The sequence below is a fragment of the Chroicocephalus ridibundus genome, chromosome 1 (assembly GCF_963924245.1).
Source record: "Chroicocephalus ridibundus chromosome 1, bChrRid1.1, whole genome shotgun sequence".
Classification (NCBI taxonomy): Eukaryota; Metazoa; Chordata; class Aves; order Charadriiformes; family Laridae; genus Chroicocephalus; species Chroicocephalus ridibundus.
The window spans coordinates 25,184,670-25,200,963 of NC_086284.1; the positions used below are offsets into that span (position 1 = coordinate 25,184,670).

General features: G+C 37.5%; 1 protein-coding gene across 2 annotated transcripts in view; it reads right to left on the minus strand.

Annotated features, from left to right (window-relative positions):
- Positions 1–3,644: 3,644 nt before the first annotated feature.
- The window catches only part of USP12 (ubiquitin specific peptidase 12), a 43,557-nt gene continuing 30,907 nt past the window's right edge, over positions 3,645–16,294 (minus strand). The window contains exons 7-9 of one of the 2 annotated variants that reach the window (XM_063331703.1): positions 13,957–14,154; positions 11,432–11,510; positions 3,645–9,365 (exon numbers count right to left, since the gene is read on the minus strand). In XM_063331703.1, the coding sequence (XP_063187773.1) occupies positions 9,264–9,365; positions 11,432–11,510; positions 13,957–14,154 (379 nt within the window). In that variant the 3' untranslated portion in view covers positions 3,645–9,263. The remainder of the gene's footprint in view (positions 9,366–11,431; positions 11,511–13,956; positions 14,155–16,294) is intronic. The other variant, XM_063331712.1, reaches the window with a different exon arrangement.

The window sequence follows — 16,294 nt, forward strand, 5'->3', positions numbered from 1 at the left end:
ATTATTAATCACAAAACATCAAACTAATTTTCAATGAAGAATATCTCCAGCCTCAACATCTATGTAGACCTTGCTTACAGAATGGGAAAAACACTTCGTTACTTTTAATTTCACCAGAAAAATTAAGTCATTTGCATGGAATCAGCATCTCCAAGGCAATGCTCTGAGAGCTGTTGCTTCTTGAGGGTCCATATGCTCTTACGGAGCACCTGGAAGGTTTGTTGTCTCAGATATTCAAGACCACAAACTTTCAGCACTGCTTGCTTCTGCAGGAATTGCTATGGATTTTGCACTATAGTATCTTTGGTCCTTATTGACAAAGGTATTTAAAATACATAACTCCTATTAAATCTAATGATTAATTGGATTTTTGTAATCTTTCTGCATGCTGACCCCTACAGTCTTATCTAGCCCTTGAAGGAACTGAAGGGAAAATGTAGTGCTGCTCTTAGTACTTACGTAAATAGCCACGAAACATCAGGAAGTGCTTTCTATCCGTGCCCTGCCAGCGACGGAAATTGGAGTCAGATCACGGCTTAATGAAATAATCTTCATGAGCAGATGCTAAATGCCCCTCAGTTAGAAACCACCAGAGCCAGTTAGAACAAGGAAGACTCGAATATAAAAACCACCAAGGATATGCATAAGTCCTAGAAGCTGCTGTACCTGTTGCACACAAGAGGAAGAGCAGGCAACCAGCTTGGGTGGCCCTCTGTCCAGTCTTACCACTAATTTTGCAAGGAATGTTTTAGAGTTTTTAATGCGCTCTTCACGTTGGGGGCACGGTGCCAAATTCAAGAGAGCCTGCAATGCTAGACTACAGCAGAGTAAGCTGCAGGCACGCCGGGGTCCTCCTGGGAAGATTTGTGGCAGCTTTTTGAAAAACACACACTTTCTCAAAGGGAAATACTGAAGTGGGACTGGACTATTCAGGACTCCAGGGAATGATACCCAGTGTCCCCATAAACCCGAGATTTCTCATTTTTGGGGACTCATGGCAGCTGTGTTTTTAAGTTATTCCTTGTCAGACAATTTCCAAAACTGAAGCTGGTATTTGTCCAGTTACAAATATTCACATAGTGTAAACTATTATCACAGGTACATTCATTATGGGAGTCTTCCATTGAATGCATGTCTTCTGATGTATGTAGATATATCTGACATGCAGCATAAACACCAGGAGATGCCATTTTTTGGACATGTAGGCACATAGTGCAGGCTGATAATCTGTATAATACAGACTGCTCCTATCAGCCTGCACTAACAGCTTTTCCCTTCTTTTTTTTTTTTTTTTTTCCCTTTTTTTTTTTTTTCTACCTTCCAGTCTGGTAGGATGGTCATTGTTTTTAGAAGACTTCAAGGCTCTGGGTTTGGTTTTTTTTCATCTCACTCTAAGCCTTATTAATAAGCTTTCAGTATGCTAGTTTTATTTTTAAAAGTTACCAAATTTAGCCCAAAGCACTGCTTTAGCTTTATAATATTTAACAATTACTATTACTCCCTGAAGCACAAAATTATCATGCATTGTATTTTTTTGTAAAAGTCTTGAGTTCTTTTTTAAACTCTCCCCCCCAAATAAATATTATCTTGCACACAATCCCACAATGAAGAAAGACAAAAGACAGTTTAGGAACTATAGTCACTTTTGTCTTATGCATCCTGGGCTGCCTAGGGAAGACTGTGGCCAGTAGGTCGAGGGAGGTCATTCTCCCCCTCTACTCTGCACTGGTGAGGCCACAACTGGAGTACTGCATCCAGTTTTGGGCTCCCCAGTTCAAGAGAGACAGGGAACTACTGGAGAGAGTCCAGCATAGGGCAACCAAGATGATTATGGGACTGGAGCACCTGCCTTATGAGGAAAGGCTGAGAGAGCTGGGACTCTTTAGCCTGGAGAAGAGAAGGCTGAGGGGAGACCTTATTAATGTTTACAAGTATACAAAGGGTGGGTTTAAGGAGGACGGAGCCAGGCTCTTTTCAGTGGTTCCCAGCGACAGGACAAGGGGCAATGGGCACAAGCTAGAACATAGGAAGTTCCGTTCAAATACACAGAAAAACTTCTTTACGGTGAGGGTGACAGAGCACTGGAACAGGCTGCCCAGGGAGGTTGTGGGGTCCCCTTCTCTGGAGATTTTCACGACCCTCCTGGATGCAGCCCTGAGGGATGTGCTCTAGGCAATCCTGCTCTAGCAGGGGAGTTGGACTAGATGATCTCTAGAGGTCCCTTCCAACTCTGAAGATTCCGTGATTCCGTAATTCTCCTCTGGTGAATTATGATTTTTTCTAAATGTAATATATATATATAAAAAGAGGCTAATTAGTGTGATATATGTGTGGAACATACTTCCCGATCTCAACCTGTAGTCCCTCCTCCTAATACTCTGCAATTCAGAAAGAGTTACCAGAATTTTATCACAAAAAAAGGTGAGTGAATACAGAGCCTATACCTATAAAAATTCTATCTTCAAAATGGTCTCCCTTTTGTCCCAAAAAGGGGAATGAAAAGGAGCAGTGGCCAATCTTGGAGCCTTGCATATGCTTAACATGTACATTCCTGCTGAATGCAGTTTTCCTCTAAATATTCACTGAAGGTTCTTGGTGGCTGCTCTGCAAATATCACGGATGAAGATATTAGCAAAATTTGGGTCCTGCTGGAATACATTGGGATTAGCAAACACAGTGATACCACCTTGGTATCCAGCTCCTAACGGCTCTTAACAGAACCTGCTGTTCATTCTGACAGATCTCTGTGTAATGTGGCCATGCCTCCACACCAAACTCTACACAAACTTTCAAATAACCTCAACCCACCTGGACACATTCCTGAACAACCTGCTCTAGGTGAACCTGCTTTGGCAGGGGGCTGGATTACATGCTCTCCGAAGGACCCTTCCTACCCCTAACGTTCTGTGATCCTATAAAACAGATGTTTCCGTTTTCAAGTATGTTCCTCGTTCTGCAACAATCTGAGGCAGAAATCGTGAATGCCTTTCAGAATTCCCTTCAAAAGAAGAAGAAAGGGGTACATCAAGGTCTCATGGCTCCAAAAAAGTGGTTTTGATACCGAAGAGTACTTTCACCAGCGAGGCATGAGGCTTAGAAGACAAAAAGCTCGATATTTTCAGTGCAAAAGTCTTAAACATTGATCTCTTCTCTGAAATACAACTCAGGAATTTAGCAAACACTGCCTGTAGCTGCGTATCAGCAGCCTTCCTTGACATGAAAGATGCAGAGAGAAGACTGACGTGACATAACATTAGGATAATCAGCTTCTAGAAACACAAATAAATGTGCACGCATGAAAGTCTGCAACTGGAGCTGAATGTCATTAGCACATCTCATGAGAGCTGATTAAAGCAGCCATTACAATGAAGCAACATTTAGTGAAATAGAGTTGAAATAACGTAACGATCACAGCTCAAGCATCGACTTGCATTAGGATGTGATGACATTGAAATTCTGAACAGCTGATACTTGACAGCAGTAAGATTTTTAGACATCCATGGATACTGAATCACTTAATAATATAGCATGCTAATAAAATATTTTTCTAATTTAAAAGAAGTAACAGAAAATACAAAAATGAATCCTAGTTAATAGCTGAAAATGCTTTGTAGATCAGACTATTAAAAGATTATATTCCATTTGACTGCCATATATGCAGAAATTGTTTCTGGAGGAGCATTCATTAATACAATCATATCAACTTAACAAATTTGCGTACAGATGGGAATTTCAAATATAGGCTTAAATAGCAAATTAAACACACAGACACCAAGGCATGACTCTTTAATAAGCAACAAAACCCTAGAATGGCAGGATGTTTTGAGCTCTCCCTAAATTCTCCAAACACCAGAAATCTCCATTAAATGTAACATTTCATCTGTTAGGAAATGTTGCTTTTTTATCTAGTATGTTAGTAAATAATTGTAAAGCTACTTCTCCATATTCTCTGAGAGATCCTGCTGTGCGTTTTCTCTCCTGGATTACATAACCTGCGGAATGCAGATCAAGGACACGACTGATGATCCTTCTGTAATTAAAGCTCCCTAATGCTGCCAATATGAGTTCTACACAAAGAGCTATGTAGAAAGTACCTTGCCCTTTTCTGAACCCTTACAATCTCTTATGAAGGCAGCAATCACAAGCCATTAGAGGGAAAGAGAGAATGTAGTTTATTCGTACTTTTGGGAAGAAACTGGGAGATATTACTCAGTTAATTTCAAAACTGGTGATGTCTGCAAACAATCCTCCTTATAAACCCAACACATTCTTACACGAGTTCCCCCAAAGGGATTCATCAACCAAAACAGCAGATTCTTAGGTTTAGCCTAAAAATTAACTCACTTAAAAAAAAAGAATAAGGTAAGAGGCAAACAATTTTGCAGACTTTGTTGTAATATAGACCAAAGAAAGTTTATTTCTGCCTCACCACATTCTATCGTTAATACTGGAAACAATAGATTCCAGAGATCTCTGTATATAAAGATGATACCTGTGTTTGTTTGCATGGTAGTTGGCCTGCATAGTTAATTTATAACAATCAATCAGTGGCAAAACTGCTGCAAAATGAACAACCCTCGAATACAGATTATGTAGAATATTAACTTCAGTAAATAATTGAGTACTCAGAGGCTTGCATGTAAAGAGACTAATGTATTATACATCTCGCATTATGCTGTGAGAGGTTAGAGGACTCTGAAGCCTTAAAAGACAGAAACCATAAATGTGCATATTGCATTACCAAGAGGGAAAACAAAGACTGAATTTCTAAGACGTACAGACTTAAGATCAACCCAGACAAACAGGGGGTGGACAACTTACACTGTCAGGTCACTCTTTGAAAGCAAACAAACCGCATCTGGACTATTTAAGCTTTTATAAAAAAAAGTCACAAAAGTATCTGCAATGTAATACTGCAATACACAGATTATTAACATGTACTGAAATGAAGTTTTCTCCTCTTACAGACAAAGGTAACTGAAGAGAAACATGTACTGCTGGTTTAACCTATGAATTCATCTAAAGGGATGACATGCTAGTTTCAAATAACTGCTCTTGACAAATTTAAAAAAAACCCCTAACCCCAAACAAACCCCAAAATGAAAAAAACAAACCCAAACAAACAAACCAACCACCATCCAACCCTTCTTGGCATCCTCAGTTGTTGATGCATTTTTAACACTTTCTAAAAGTGTCTAAAAGTCTGTCAGCCCGAGCTGAATTCTGTCATTTAACAAAGTCAGCAGTTATACAGAAAAAAAGATGTCACCTCTTCATGTGTATAAGACGACAAAGCTTTGTGTATAAGACAATTCATCCCCGTTCTTCTATAATCCATGTTGTGGAGGTATACTATAGTAAGGGACAACTACTAATTCTGAATGAACCGTTATGAGGGAGATTATGAGGATCTGTTTATGACATTAACCGTACACAGTTAAGATTCTTCTGGTAAGGCCAACTGGAAATTTCTGTAGAAAATGAAGACTGAATATTTCACATATCAAAATTTCTTTTAGTTACAAGGAAGAGCTTAATAGTAAGTCTATACATGATCATCTTAAACCTACAGATGACAGACTGGACCAAATAGCACAAGATAAAGTTCCTTTAATTTTAATAAGGGAATTATGAAAATAACTAGAGGCCTCAGATACTTCAGGTTTCAAACCTTACAAACATCACCACAAAAAAGTAACCAAGCAATATAGACTTTCATCTGAATATGATCCAAATAGTGCGTATGCAATAGTGCTTGTGGAAACACTGAGACAAACATGGGGAACAAGCTGGGATGTCCTGTCTAGCTTCAAGCTGCTGCTCCACAAGGATGCAGATCTTCTGTGCATCTTCTGTTATCTCTGCCAGTCCTATGAAGATGTTGAAGGGTATGGCAGAAGATCTGAAGTGGCATCAAATGTGCTAACATCTCAGTGTCACCTAAAGATATGAAATCTGATTTATGACAAACTTTGGAAAACACAGCTCAATTTAAATGTTCATACGTGTACCTGAACACCTACAGTCACTAGTTTCATGCAGTTAAAGGCCACGGATGTGGGCATCACAACTACAAATATGGCAGGGTATGAACTGTTTGTAAAACTGTAAGTATATACATTCATTACAAACAGCAGTGTACACTCCAAGAGAAGAACGACTTAATACCAAATCATATGTGGATATTGTAACCAGCTGCATCTTTTTCTCCTGATGCTGGACTCGTTCTTTGGTCAATCTCTCTCTTACGTTAGTGCTGTTAACACTCCTATTTTTCTTTCCTTCTGTTCTCCCTCCCACAAGGTGGGAGAATCCCTAAGGATTAGGAGTAACCTAAGGAAATCCCTTAGGTAACTCAGATGCATATCCCTAACTCGTATGCAAGGTACAGGGTTTTTTTGAGGAAATGGAAGTCAAGAAAGAACAGTATTTCAAAACACTTCCTTCTCTTCTGCCTTAGAAACCAACAACTTAAAAACTCATTCCAGAGAAGTACACCACCAAAAACATGGCTGCTACTGAACTATTTTCAAAACAACACATCTAGAAAGATATATAATGCAGTGTATTTAAACACACTTCTCCCTCCATGACTCAGAGCACTTAGCTTAATACAGGAAATTCCAGATACTTTTAAGGTTTGAAAAGACTGAAAAGCACAAAAGGCAGCTGACTGACCATTCAGGCTCCACAAAGGATACAGTACTTACCTTTAGAGAACATACTTTATTTAATAGAATTTTTTGCTCCAATATACAAAATAGGGGACTGTAGTCCCAATTAACATTTACATAGTTACACAGCAAATAATTTCCACCATTTACAACAACTGACAACTTTCCCACACTCCCCACTGTATTACAGCCGAGAAAAAAAATCCTATAAAGTTTTACATACCAATCGGTTGTATTTTGTACTTCCCTGCCTCTTTTCTTTTTTTTTTAAGTTGCAGTTTCTGATATCAGTTTAATTAAGAACTTACAACTACTTCAGCTGCACTAAAAGAAAAATGAAATATATAATTTGGAATACTATCTCAAAAAAACCATACAAAATAAAAGTCAGTATCTTATAAAAATACATCGCAGGAGTAAAACCAGTGAAACAACAAATATGTTTTAAATTTTGTTAGGGTATAAAATATTCAACAACTAGCCTCAGCTTTTAACTAGGAAAAAAAAAAGAAAAAAAAGAAAGAAGAACCCAAACATTTTCAATTAGCAAAAAATAATGTGACAGTTCTTTTACAATACTGTACCTTTAGTATGCAAAGGACTTCATCCTTCTAACATGCACCACTATCCAACTGATTCACCCCTTAACCCTTTTCCCACTGAAAGCTGAAAAAAAGTTTTAAAAGTTATTTGAATCCTTCAAGAAAAATCCAATCATATTTTCTTCATCTCCCACAATATTTAATTTACTTTACAATGCTGGTAGTTTAATCATGATACGTAACTTCTATATAAAAGAATTCTAGCCAAACCAAGGCCTTAGAAACTTCGCATTTTACAAAAGCAATTTGTTACAGCATGACAGTTGCTAAATAGCCCGATTTATTTAGTGACCCTGTTAAAGATTTGTTCAACTGAGTGAATAGGTGAAGTCATTTCCTGAGCTAAAAGATACAGGTAAGTAAATAGTCAGTTATAGCAGCAGACAGGAGACATTCTTTTTAAAAGTTGTAACGGTACCAATAAAATTACCGTAGAAAATTACAATAATGTAAAAATCACTAGCTGAAGAGGGAGTGACAAGGACATCTAAGACCTGATTGCCATTATCTGGAATGCACATCCCATGACCTTCCAGAAATTACATTCAGCTACTGTCAGACAATGTACTGGTAAGTGGAAGAATGTCAAATCACAACAGTTCACCTTTCTTACAGATCAGGTGTTTTGTCAAGATTTAATTCTTAATGCTATTGTTTCATAAACCTAACGCAAGATAAACTGCTTAGTTTCAGAAATTTTCACTCTACAGGACTTAAATATTATTACCTTTAAAGAATGTGGTATCTTCAGTCTCATGAAATCCCAAGCCTATTCCTTCTTATTACTCAAATGTAATTTATACTTGAGACCTTGAGTGGTTTTTGAGATAGTCACCCATGCCATTGGGAACAGAAGTGGATCCATTTTTAGGAGAGGGAATAATATTCTTAAAATGGTTTACTTTGATCCAAATCATTCTAATTTGCTTAGGAGTACGAATCATTAGCAAATTATTAAAGAACTATAAAGACCAGTATACCACCACTGCACCGTCACTTTCTTATGATTGATCACTTTTTTTTTCACCCATTAATGGAAAAAGGATATTCTAATTTAATTAAATAAACTACCTCACTTAGATACCAGTTCCTCCAGAAGGAAATCTCTCTTCTGTGTTATTCATTTTTTAGAGATATCGCAGGCATTGTTTTTAGAATTTATATTGGCTCTTCCTTAACATTTAAACATAATTAGTTTTAATTCAAATTAATATATAAAATTTCCAATACTTGTTAGAATAAAGGACAATACACAAGATCCTAAGTTACAATAATTTATAAATAAAAATAAACTATTACAAACCAAATCTTTCCCCATACGGAGATTAAAAGCCATAATCTTGACTGATTGTTCCCGATCATACATTATAAATAACGTAAGCTTCTTCAGAGAAGCAAAACATACTTGCCTCCCTGACACCAGTTTATATCTTCAGTTGAACTACTACCATCAAGAAGGCAATTGTGTTGGGCCCAGATATATCTTCTTGCTTACATGTTAATCCTCCCAACCTCATTCTTTTAAACTTAAGCACAGGAAACTAAGTTCACAAAGAGTCCTTAACCTTTTATACACAAAGTCTGTATAAAATACAGATTTCTAATGCTCCTATTGCACCAATCTGGCAGTGCAGTTAGAACCTGATTCAAATTCCACTGAAGTCCACAAAAGGTTCTCCAGTGACCTTAATGGGCTTTGAATTAGGACCACAGAGACAGTATTACCTAACAGAAAGCTCCTGCAAGAGTGGCTGGTATCTCTCTTTTTGCTTATGGGATGCAGTGGAGATGTGTAGTCAGCACGATACCTGAGCAAATAAAATCAAAATGATACAAAGGTTTTAAGAATCCCAAACTCTCTGCTTAGTTATGTGCAAACTGTGCTACTGCCCCTGGAGCTCCCTGCTTTCTTGTTTTTCAGTGCTTGCTCCATTCCAAGATAGAGAAGATGTGAGGCATAAAAATTTCTCTTCACTACAGTTCCCCCTCAGTCCCGAGACTGATAGAAGAGGATGTATCCAGACTCAGAGTTCTTTGAGATGTCTGATGTCAACCCGTAGAATTCTTCAATAGCTTGTGCATCAATTTTCTGTATGTGAAAACCCAAAAATGTAAAGTAAGAATATCTTGCATATACATGACATTAAGTTCCATTCTAAAAACTATTGTCAAACAAAAATAACGTCCACATAATTACATAAAGTAACAAAATCCAAATAATTCTTAAACTTGTTATGTTTTGGTTTCCGTTCTGCCTTCGACTGCACAGAGGGCAGTGGCTATATATATTAAGTGAACGTACTGTGAGTGCAATCTTATGTGCATTGCTCACATAAATTTCACACAGAAAAATTTTACAGACAAGGATATCCCATTGAGACTCTATGTCAATATGAGGAATGTTAAGTACAAACTATCATTTCTAAATCTAAGCAGTGTAAGCCCATCAAGTGCAGAGGAGAATAAGGAGAAGGCAGAGAACGAAGGCTAACTTTTTCTGTTTTTCACACAGAATGTTTGCTTGTGATCCTGTTAGCTTAGAAAGCCTCTTATAACCAAGACTTTGGGGGAAAGACGCAAAACTTCTGTTGAGAAGGTGAAAAGAGTATTTCCAGTTCTCATTGTCATCATTTTCACCTACAAAATAAATTGAAAATGAAAGCAAGCTCTCTTGCCACATTTTAAATCAAAGGCAATTAGGCTACAAAAACCAAAAAGTCAGAAAGATACATTTTCCTTCACTTAGGCAGATTTTATTTAATCTCATTCACATTACTTGGAATAAAACCTCCCTCAGGAAGGAGTGAGCCATTCCAACTTGATGAACCATGGGCCTAAAAGTCAATGAGATGTTTTAGATTTAAGAACAGAAAGTTTCTTTCCTTCCTCTTTAGAAGGGCTAAGAGAAAAAAAAAAAAGGCATTACTGGCAGGTGTTACTGCTTTGGAACTGGAGAGATTGTCCCTGATGTTTGTGAAATGATGTGAGATCTACTACGGTTTTCCCTGGAGGAAAGTGAACTTTTGACCCTGTAGAGACATTTCAATTTTCTGTGTATCTTGATAAAACACAGAGGCAATCCTTTTACTTTCCTAACAGCTCTGTCTATTTCCATGTTTGTCATTTCCTGCGTGAAAAGTCCTTAATGTGGCTTGGAGATAAGAACTCTTCAATACCCTTAACTGGTCCTGTCAATTCACAATGTAAGTCCAATACCTGTCTCACTCATTTTTCTTCTTTTCAATTATGCAGTTCTTGTGTATTGGAATGAACATGTAAACTATTCATTTTATAGATTTAATTAATTCAAATAAAGTCAGGAAAAGGACTTGGACAAGCACAGTCATACTTCTGTTCATGCATAAGCATAGACAAGAGGGAAGGAAAGGAAGATGACAGAACACGCGAAAAATCTGAGATGGTATAATAAAGGGACACCAGCAGTTTCTGCTCTTTCTCTCAATAAAGAATGAAAGGTAACTGATGAAACAGAAAGATGACAAATTCAAAACCAGTGAAGGCAATTTTGCTGTTCCAAGAAATTAGTTAGAAATATTTTCTTTTTTTTTTAATAATAAGAATTCCTGGAAGCATGGCTAATGCTAGCAGGAATACCAGCAGTGGCAAAAGGCTCCTGTTTCAGGGATTAACTCTTAAATTTTAGGGCAAAATCTCAAAAATCTGAAGTTGCTTCCTATTTTGATACACCTTTGTCTGAAACAATCCAGAATGCTCAGTAAAACAGACTACTACACTGATGCATTCCATTAAATCATAAGCTCCTAGAAAATATGGACAAATGGCTTGCTCCAACAAATTGCCCTCAGAAAAGAATTGCAGTAAAACCGATTTATCTATATCTTTATTTGTCATGTCTTCTGGTCACAGGAATACCTTATTAAACAAAGGTGAAAGACAGTGGCCATAAACAAAGAAGCTTCTTTCATTGTGAAAATTGTGAAAATACAATTCAAAGTATTGTACAGTCAAATTGTAAGGCGCAGCTCTGCACTCAGCTATTGCTCGTTTAGACTGGGGTTGAACCCTCTTGCCGTTAGCATACCAGGCCTTTTGCTTTAAGTACCCAAACAAACAAGGGGGGCGCACGCACTCTGATTGGTATGAGGAAAAAGTCCAGGGTTACACAAAGCTTACCTCAACAATATCATCATCAAAAAGCAACCAAAAATCATGACTCTTCACTATTGCAATATAATGTCCTCTGTTAGGGCCACTGTAAAATAAAATTAGAAAAGAACACAGACAATAACACACATGTATGTACAATTATTTTCCATTAAATTGTTTTTTTTTCTTGTAGAAAAGCCGTAATTAAAATGTCTACCAGTATAATTTCTGTTTGGATGTTTCTTTTTTTTCCCCCCTCCACTTATATCATCTTCATAATGAGGTCTTACTTATCTCTACTTTTAATATTGTGCTAAAAAAAGGATTATAATTTCAAATGAGGAATAAGCAGCAAAGGCACTGAAAATATAAATGAAATTTAAAAGAAAAAAGAGACAGAGAAGTGAAATCAAGAAAACATTCTGACGTTTCATAGGGACAGAACAGATTCCAAACTATTTCTGATCTTCAGAACAAAAAAGCTGTAGAGCTGCTGTTCATTTACAGTCTCACTCAGGAATCTTTCTATCTGGTCCACTGTAAACAAAAACTTAATTGAACTGACAGTTTAGAAGTCTCAAGAATCCTCACAGCAATGAGAAGGGATCCCAATTAAATTAAAACTGTTACAATGCACAGCTCTTCAGTTTATGACAGACAAGAAATTTCTCCACAACTACAACAGAAAAAAAATGAACTTTAAAGGTTTCCTATTTCTAATCAGATTTCAAGTAAGGAAATAATATACTTTCTGAAATAGCTGAACCTTACAACTGGAAGTGGGCAACTAGTCAAAGCAGTTCTGAAACAGCACTCATAAAATTTTCTTTTCTCAATCAGGGAGGGAAGGTTGCCATCTGTGAGGGACATGTCTGCGTACCAAATCACACAACCCAATGAAAACAGGGTTCATCTCCTGCCATGGCTTTGAGAATGGGTAAGTTTCCAAGACTGCAACTTGAATGAGCGAGACTGAAATGGTCAGAATTGGACAGAATGGTTAGAAATGACAGGTTCTATTTTCCTTAAAATCCAGAACAAGAGTGTCCCAGAAGACTATGGCACAAAGGCTTATTTTCCAAAACTGTCCTGGCCAACTTGAGATCTACTCATCTTATCTCTACTCTAATCCTAGGTCTATCTAGGGAGGAATGGGGGTGGAACAAAGGGCAATGATTGGCAACTAGAGGGGAGGTCTGCCATTTGGAGGGACTTAAAAAAGTTGGAAGAAGTTTAACAAGTACGAATGCAAAGTCTTGTGCCAGACTAACTCCATCCAAGAGCACCAGCTGTAAACCAGTTGGCTAGGTGGGCCCAGGAGTTCAGTAAGTTGAGCTGTTAGCCAGCAGTGCATCATTTTGGTGACAGGGCTGAGCCTATGTGGGGCTGTACTGTAAGAGTAGAGCCAGTAGCAAAGTGATAATCCCCATCACTCTGCATGCTGGGACCCAGAACTGGGCATGGGAATTCCAGACACGACCTTTCCAGTATAACAGAGAGACTGATAATCCAGAGGAAGTCCAGTGGCAAGCCACTACATTTGTCAGAGGGCTACAGCACCAGATGGATGAAGAGAGGCCAAGGGAGCTGGCTTTATTCAGCCTAGAGAAGACTACATGAGGAATCCAACTGCTGTCTTCCACTACCACAAACTGAAGACTTATAAAGAAATCAGAGCCAGACTCTTCTCAGAAATGCACAGTGAAAGGACAAGAGGCTGTGGTCACAGACTGCAGCAAGGGAAATTCTGACCAGATATAGGGGGGAAAAAAAAAAACATTATGAGAACACTGATGAACTGGAATAAACTGCCCAAAGAGGCAGTGAAATCAGCATTCCTGCTGATGAAATAGAGCCCAGTGCAACCTAATCTAATGTCAAAGCTAGGCCTGCTCTGAGCTTTAAGAAATTGACCTCACAGTGTAAATTATTCTATGACTCTAGATGTTAAATCATCATTTGCAACTTTGGTGCTTTTATCTACTCAATAAGCAGTTTGTAGAGCAGCCCTAAATTTAAGACTTGAAGCCACAAAAACATTTATTGAGCATAGCAAAATGAAATACAATTGAAACAAAGTACTCTACAAAACTCATAATATACAGATGTATTTCTGTTGCTCAACCCTTAAAAAAACCAACAAAACAAACCAACAAAACACAACACCCTAAAGGAAATGCTTTATAAAGGGATCTGTTCTATAATGCTTTCCTTCCTAAGAAACTTTTTAAAAAAAATCTTTAAATTGTATTAGTTATATGATATCACATGTTTTGTGGGTTTTTTTTTAAAAATGTAGTTAAGTTCATACAGAGATCTGTCATGTGAAATACACTGTTATCACATTTCACAATGAACCATCATGGGAATAAATCCGTATGTTCTGTCAAGATGGGTAGTATCTCCCCACAATACTTTCTTTTTCCTTAGAAACTTTTATTTTAAGACTTCTTTAAATGCTATTAGAGTTAAGTAATACTAGGTGTTTTGTTTTGCTTTTTAAACATAGTTAACCTTGTGCAAAAATCCTTTGTGTAAAACAGAGTTATTACCTTCCACAATGAACTACCACAGCAACAAGGTCATACATTCTGTCAGGATTGGTGGCATCTCCTGAGGTGTTAAATAAACGAAGCTCTAAAGGAAAAACTACTCTATAAGAGAGTTTTGTGTATCGATGCAGCTGATCCATGTATTTAAATCTCTTCAAATGGAGAGCTAGAATCATAGGCAGCTTTTTTACTTTCATCCTGAAAACAAAACAAGAATCAACAGTATTTCCAATATCCAGCCAAACATTCAGTTGGTATCAGCAAACACGAAGTCTGTCTTACTGAAGTCCTTAAAATTTTTTGCAAGCATTAAAATATGCTCAAAGAATCATCTGTTTACCAAATATTGAACACATCCTGTGTTGCTAAACTAAAGGTGGACCTTAACAACTGAGAGACTTGCAAACGTATTTGAAAAAATAAGCTATAATATATAATAATAAGAATAGCCATGATGAACCCACATAATAATTTAGACATATGACTGCATAGCAAAGAATTCAATTTTTAAACATACCTCCCCATAGCTTTCCTGAGTTCCCAAAACACAAACTTAGATCCCACTTTGTATACGGTGGAGGTATTGCAACAAAGCTGTTCCAGAGATCCTGTTCCAGTTGAATTTCTCAGTAAACCAGCCAAGTCAAACAAGCTTTCTAAAATAGGCTTGTTACACCACTTTGTTACATATGTATTACTCCAAGTTTTCCTATCAAGCCATTCATTTAACATTGCCAAGGGATACAGATAGCCCACTGTTACTCACCTTACCTCATGCTACCCAAACATGTGTGCTCTAGCACAATAATGCTGTGCTCTAGCACAATAATTTTGTACAAAAGTTGCAGCACTATTTTATGGCAGTCAAAACCAGAAAGTGATAATCTAGTTTTACTGAGGGCTCACTGGCCCCTTTTCCTAGTTTGAGGTATTGAGATCTTGCATCAGCACCTGCAAATCCTCAACTACAGCTGGCCTGGCAGCTAACACAGACTTCCACACTCTGAACAATAAATTTGCCCATACTAACTGAGCAACCAAGCTAAAGCACTCTGCTTCTTCACACAGCTAATTGCCTTAGATCGGCACTGTGCTGAATTTTTCAGAGTGCCTTCAGCCCTGAAAGACAGCTCAAAAGTCTCCACAACACAGCCCAGGTTTCAGATATGTCTACTAAGACTGTATCTTCAGAATGTCAGGAAATAATGTTTGCACAAGACAATCCTTTTTCAAAAGATAGGGGGCAAATCCTTGAAAACTCATCTTTCCTCCCTTTTTCTTATTAAACTTAGACTGATAGTAACCTGCAGGAAACCCTGCTAGACTCAAATTTTCTCCGCGGCCCACAAGGGAGCTAGGAAATGAAAAAAGCGGGAGGAGAGTGGAAAGATGACAGAAGCAACTATTTTTAGGGAGAGTTACATTTTTATTCTATTACTGAGATACAGATATAATTTCTGCTCTATTTATTTTTTCAAAATGAAAGTCCTCTTCTCATAATGCAACTGTGTTTGATAATAGCAGCTCTTTCACTGGTGAAGAAATTCAGTATATCACCTTTGCTAGCTGACACTAACACAGAAAGCTCCATGTTATAGAGATGGAAGAAAATTATGACTGTAGTGAAACTGAACTTAAGCCCCACATGAAAAGCAAAATATAAACACAAAAAGCTGTGTTTTGCCAACATGGCAGTGCCTATAGTACAGGTTTATGCCAACACAGCTTGCATTGGTCAGGGATCACATTACCTCCCACATGGAAATAAGAGCTAAGGCAACAGAAAACAACAGGACAGACCTGGCTTTACAACCTCTAATACACACCAATTAGTAAGCTTAGGCAATGTGTGAAGGCAGACTTCGCAGATGAGATATGCCAAAAACCATGTGCTAAATCTGTGGTAAACCAAATAACCAGAATCAGTGGCATAACCAGTAGAGCATGTCAGCATTCCCATCCCTTCAACTCATCTATAAGCAGCCAAATACTTTCTCAGATAATAAATACCACACAGTACACAAAATCAGAGGTTTTTCAAAGGTGTAAACAAGACTAAAAGAATTATTAGGCAGACAAGAATTGTTTTTAAACATAATGAATTTCAAGCTTCCACAGTGCTTCTGATGTTTTTCAGGAATCCTGTTAAGCAGAAGTTTAGCACCACTAACTATGCACTTTTAAGAAACCAGAAACTCAGTTAACAGAAAAAGTTACAAGCCTCATTATGACTGAATCAGAAAAAAGCGCTATCAAACTGATTCTTAAAGCAATTGGAAATTGAATTGGAAAAACAATTGAAAAAGACAAAAGCAAGTTTAAAAAGTCACATGAAATC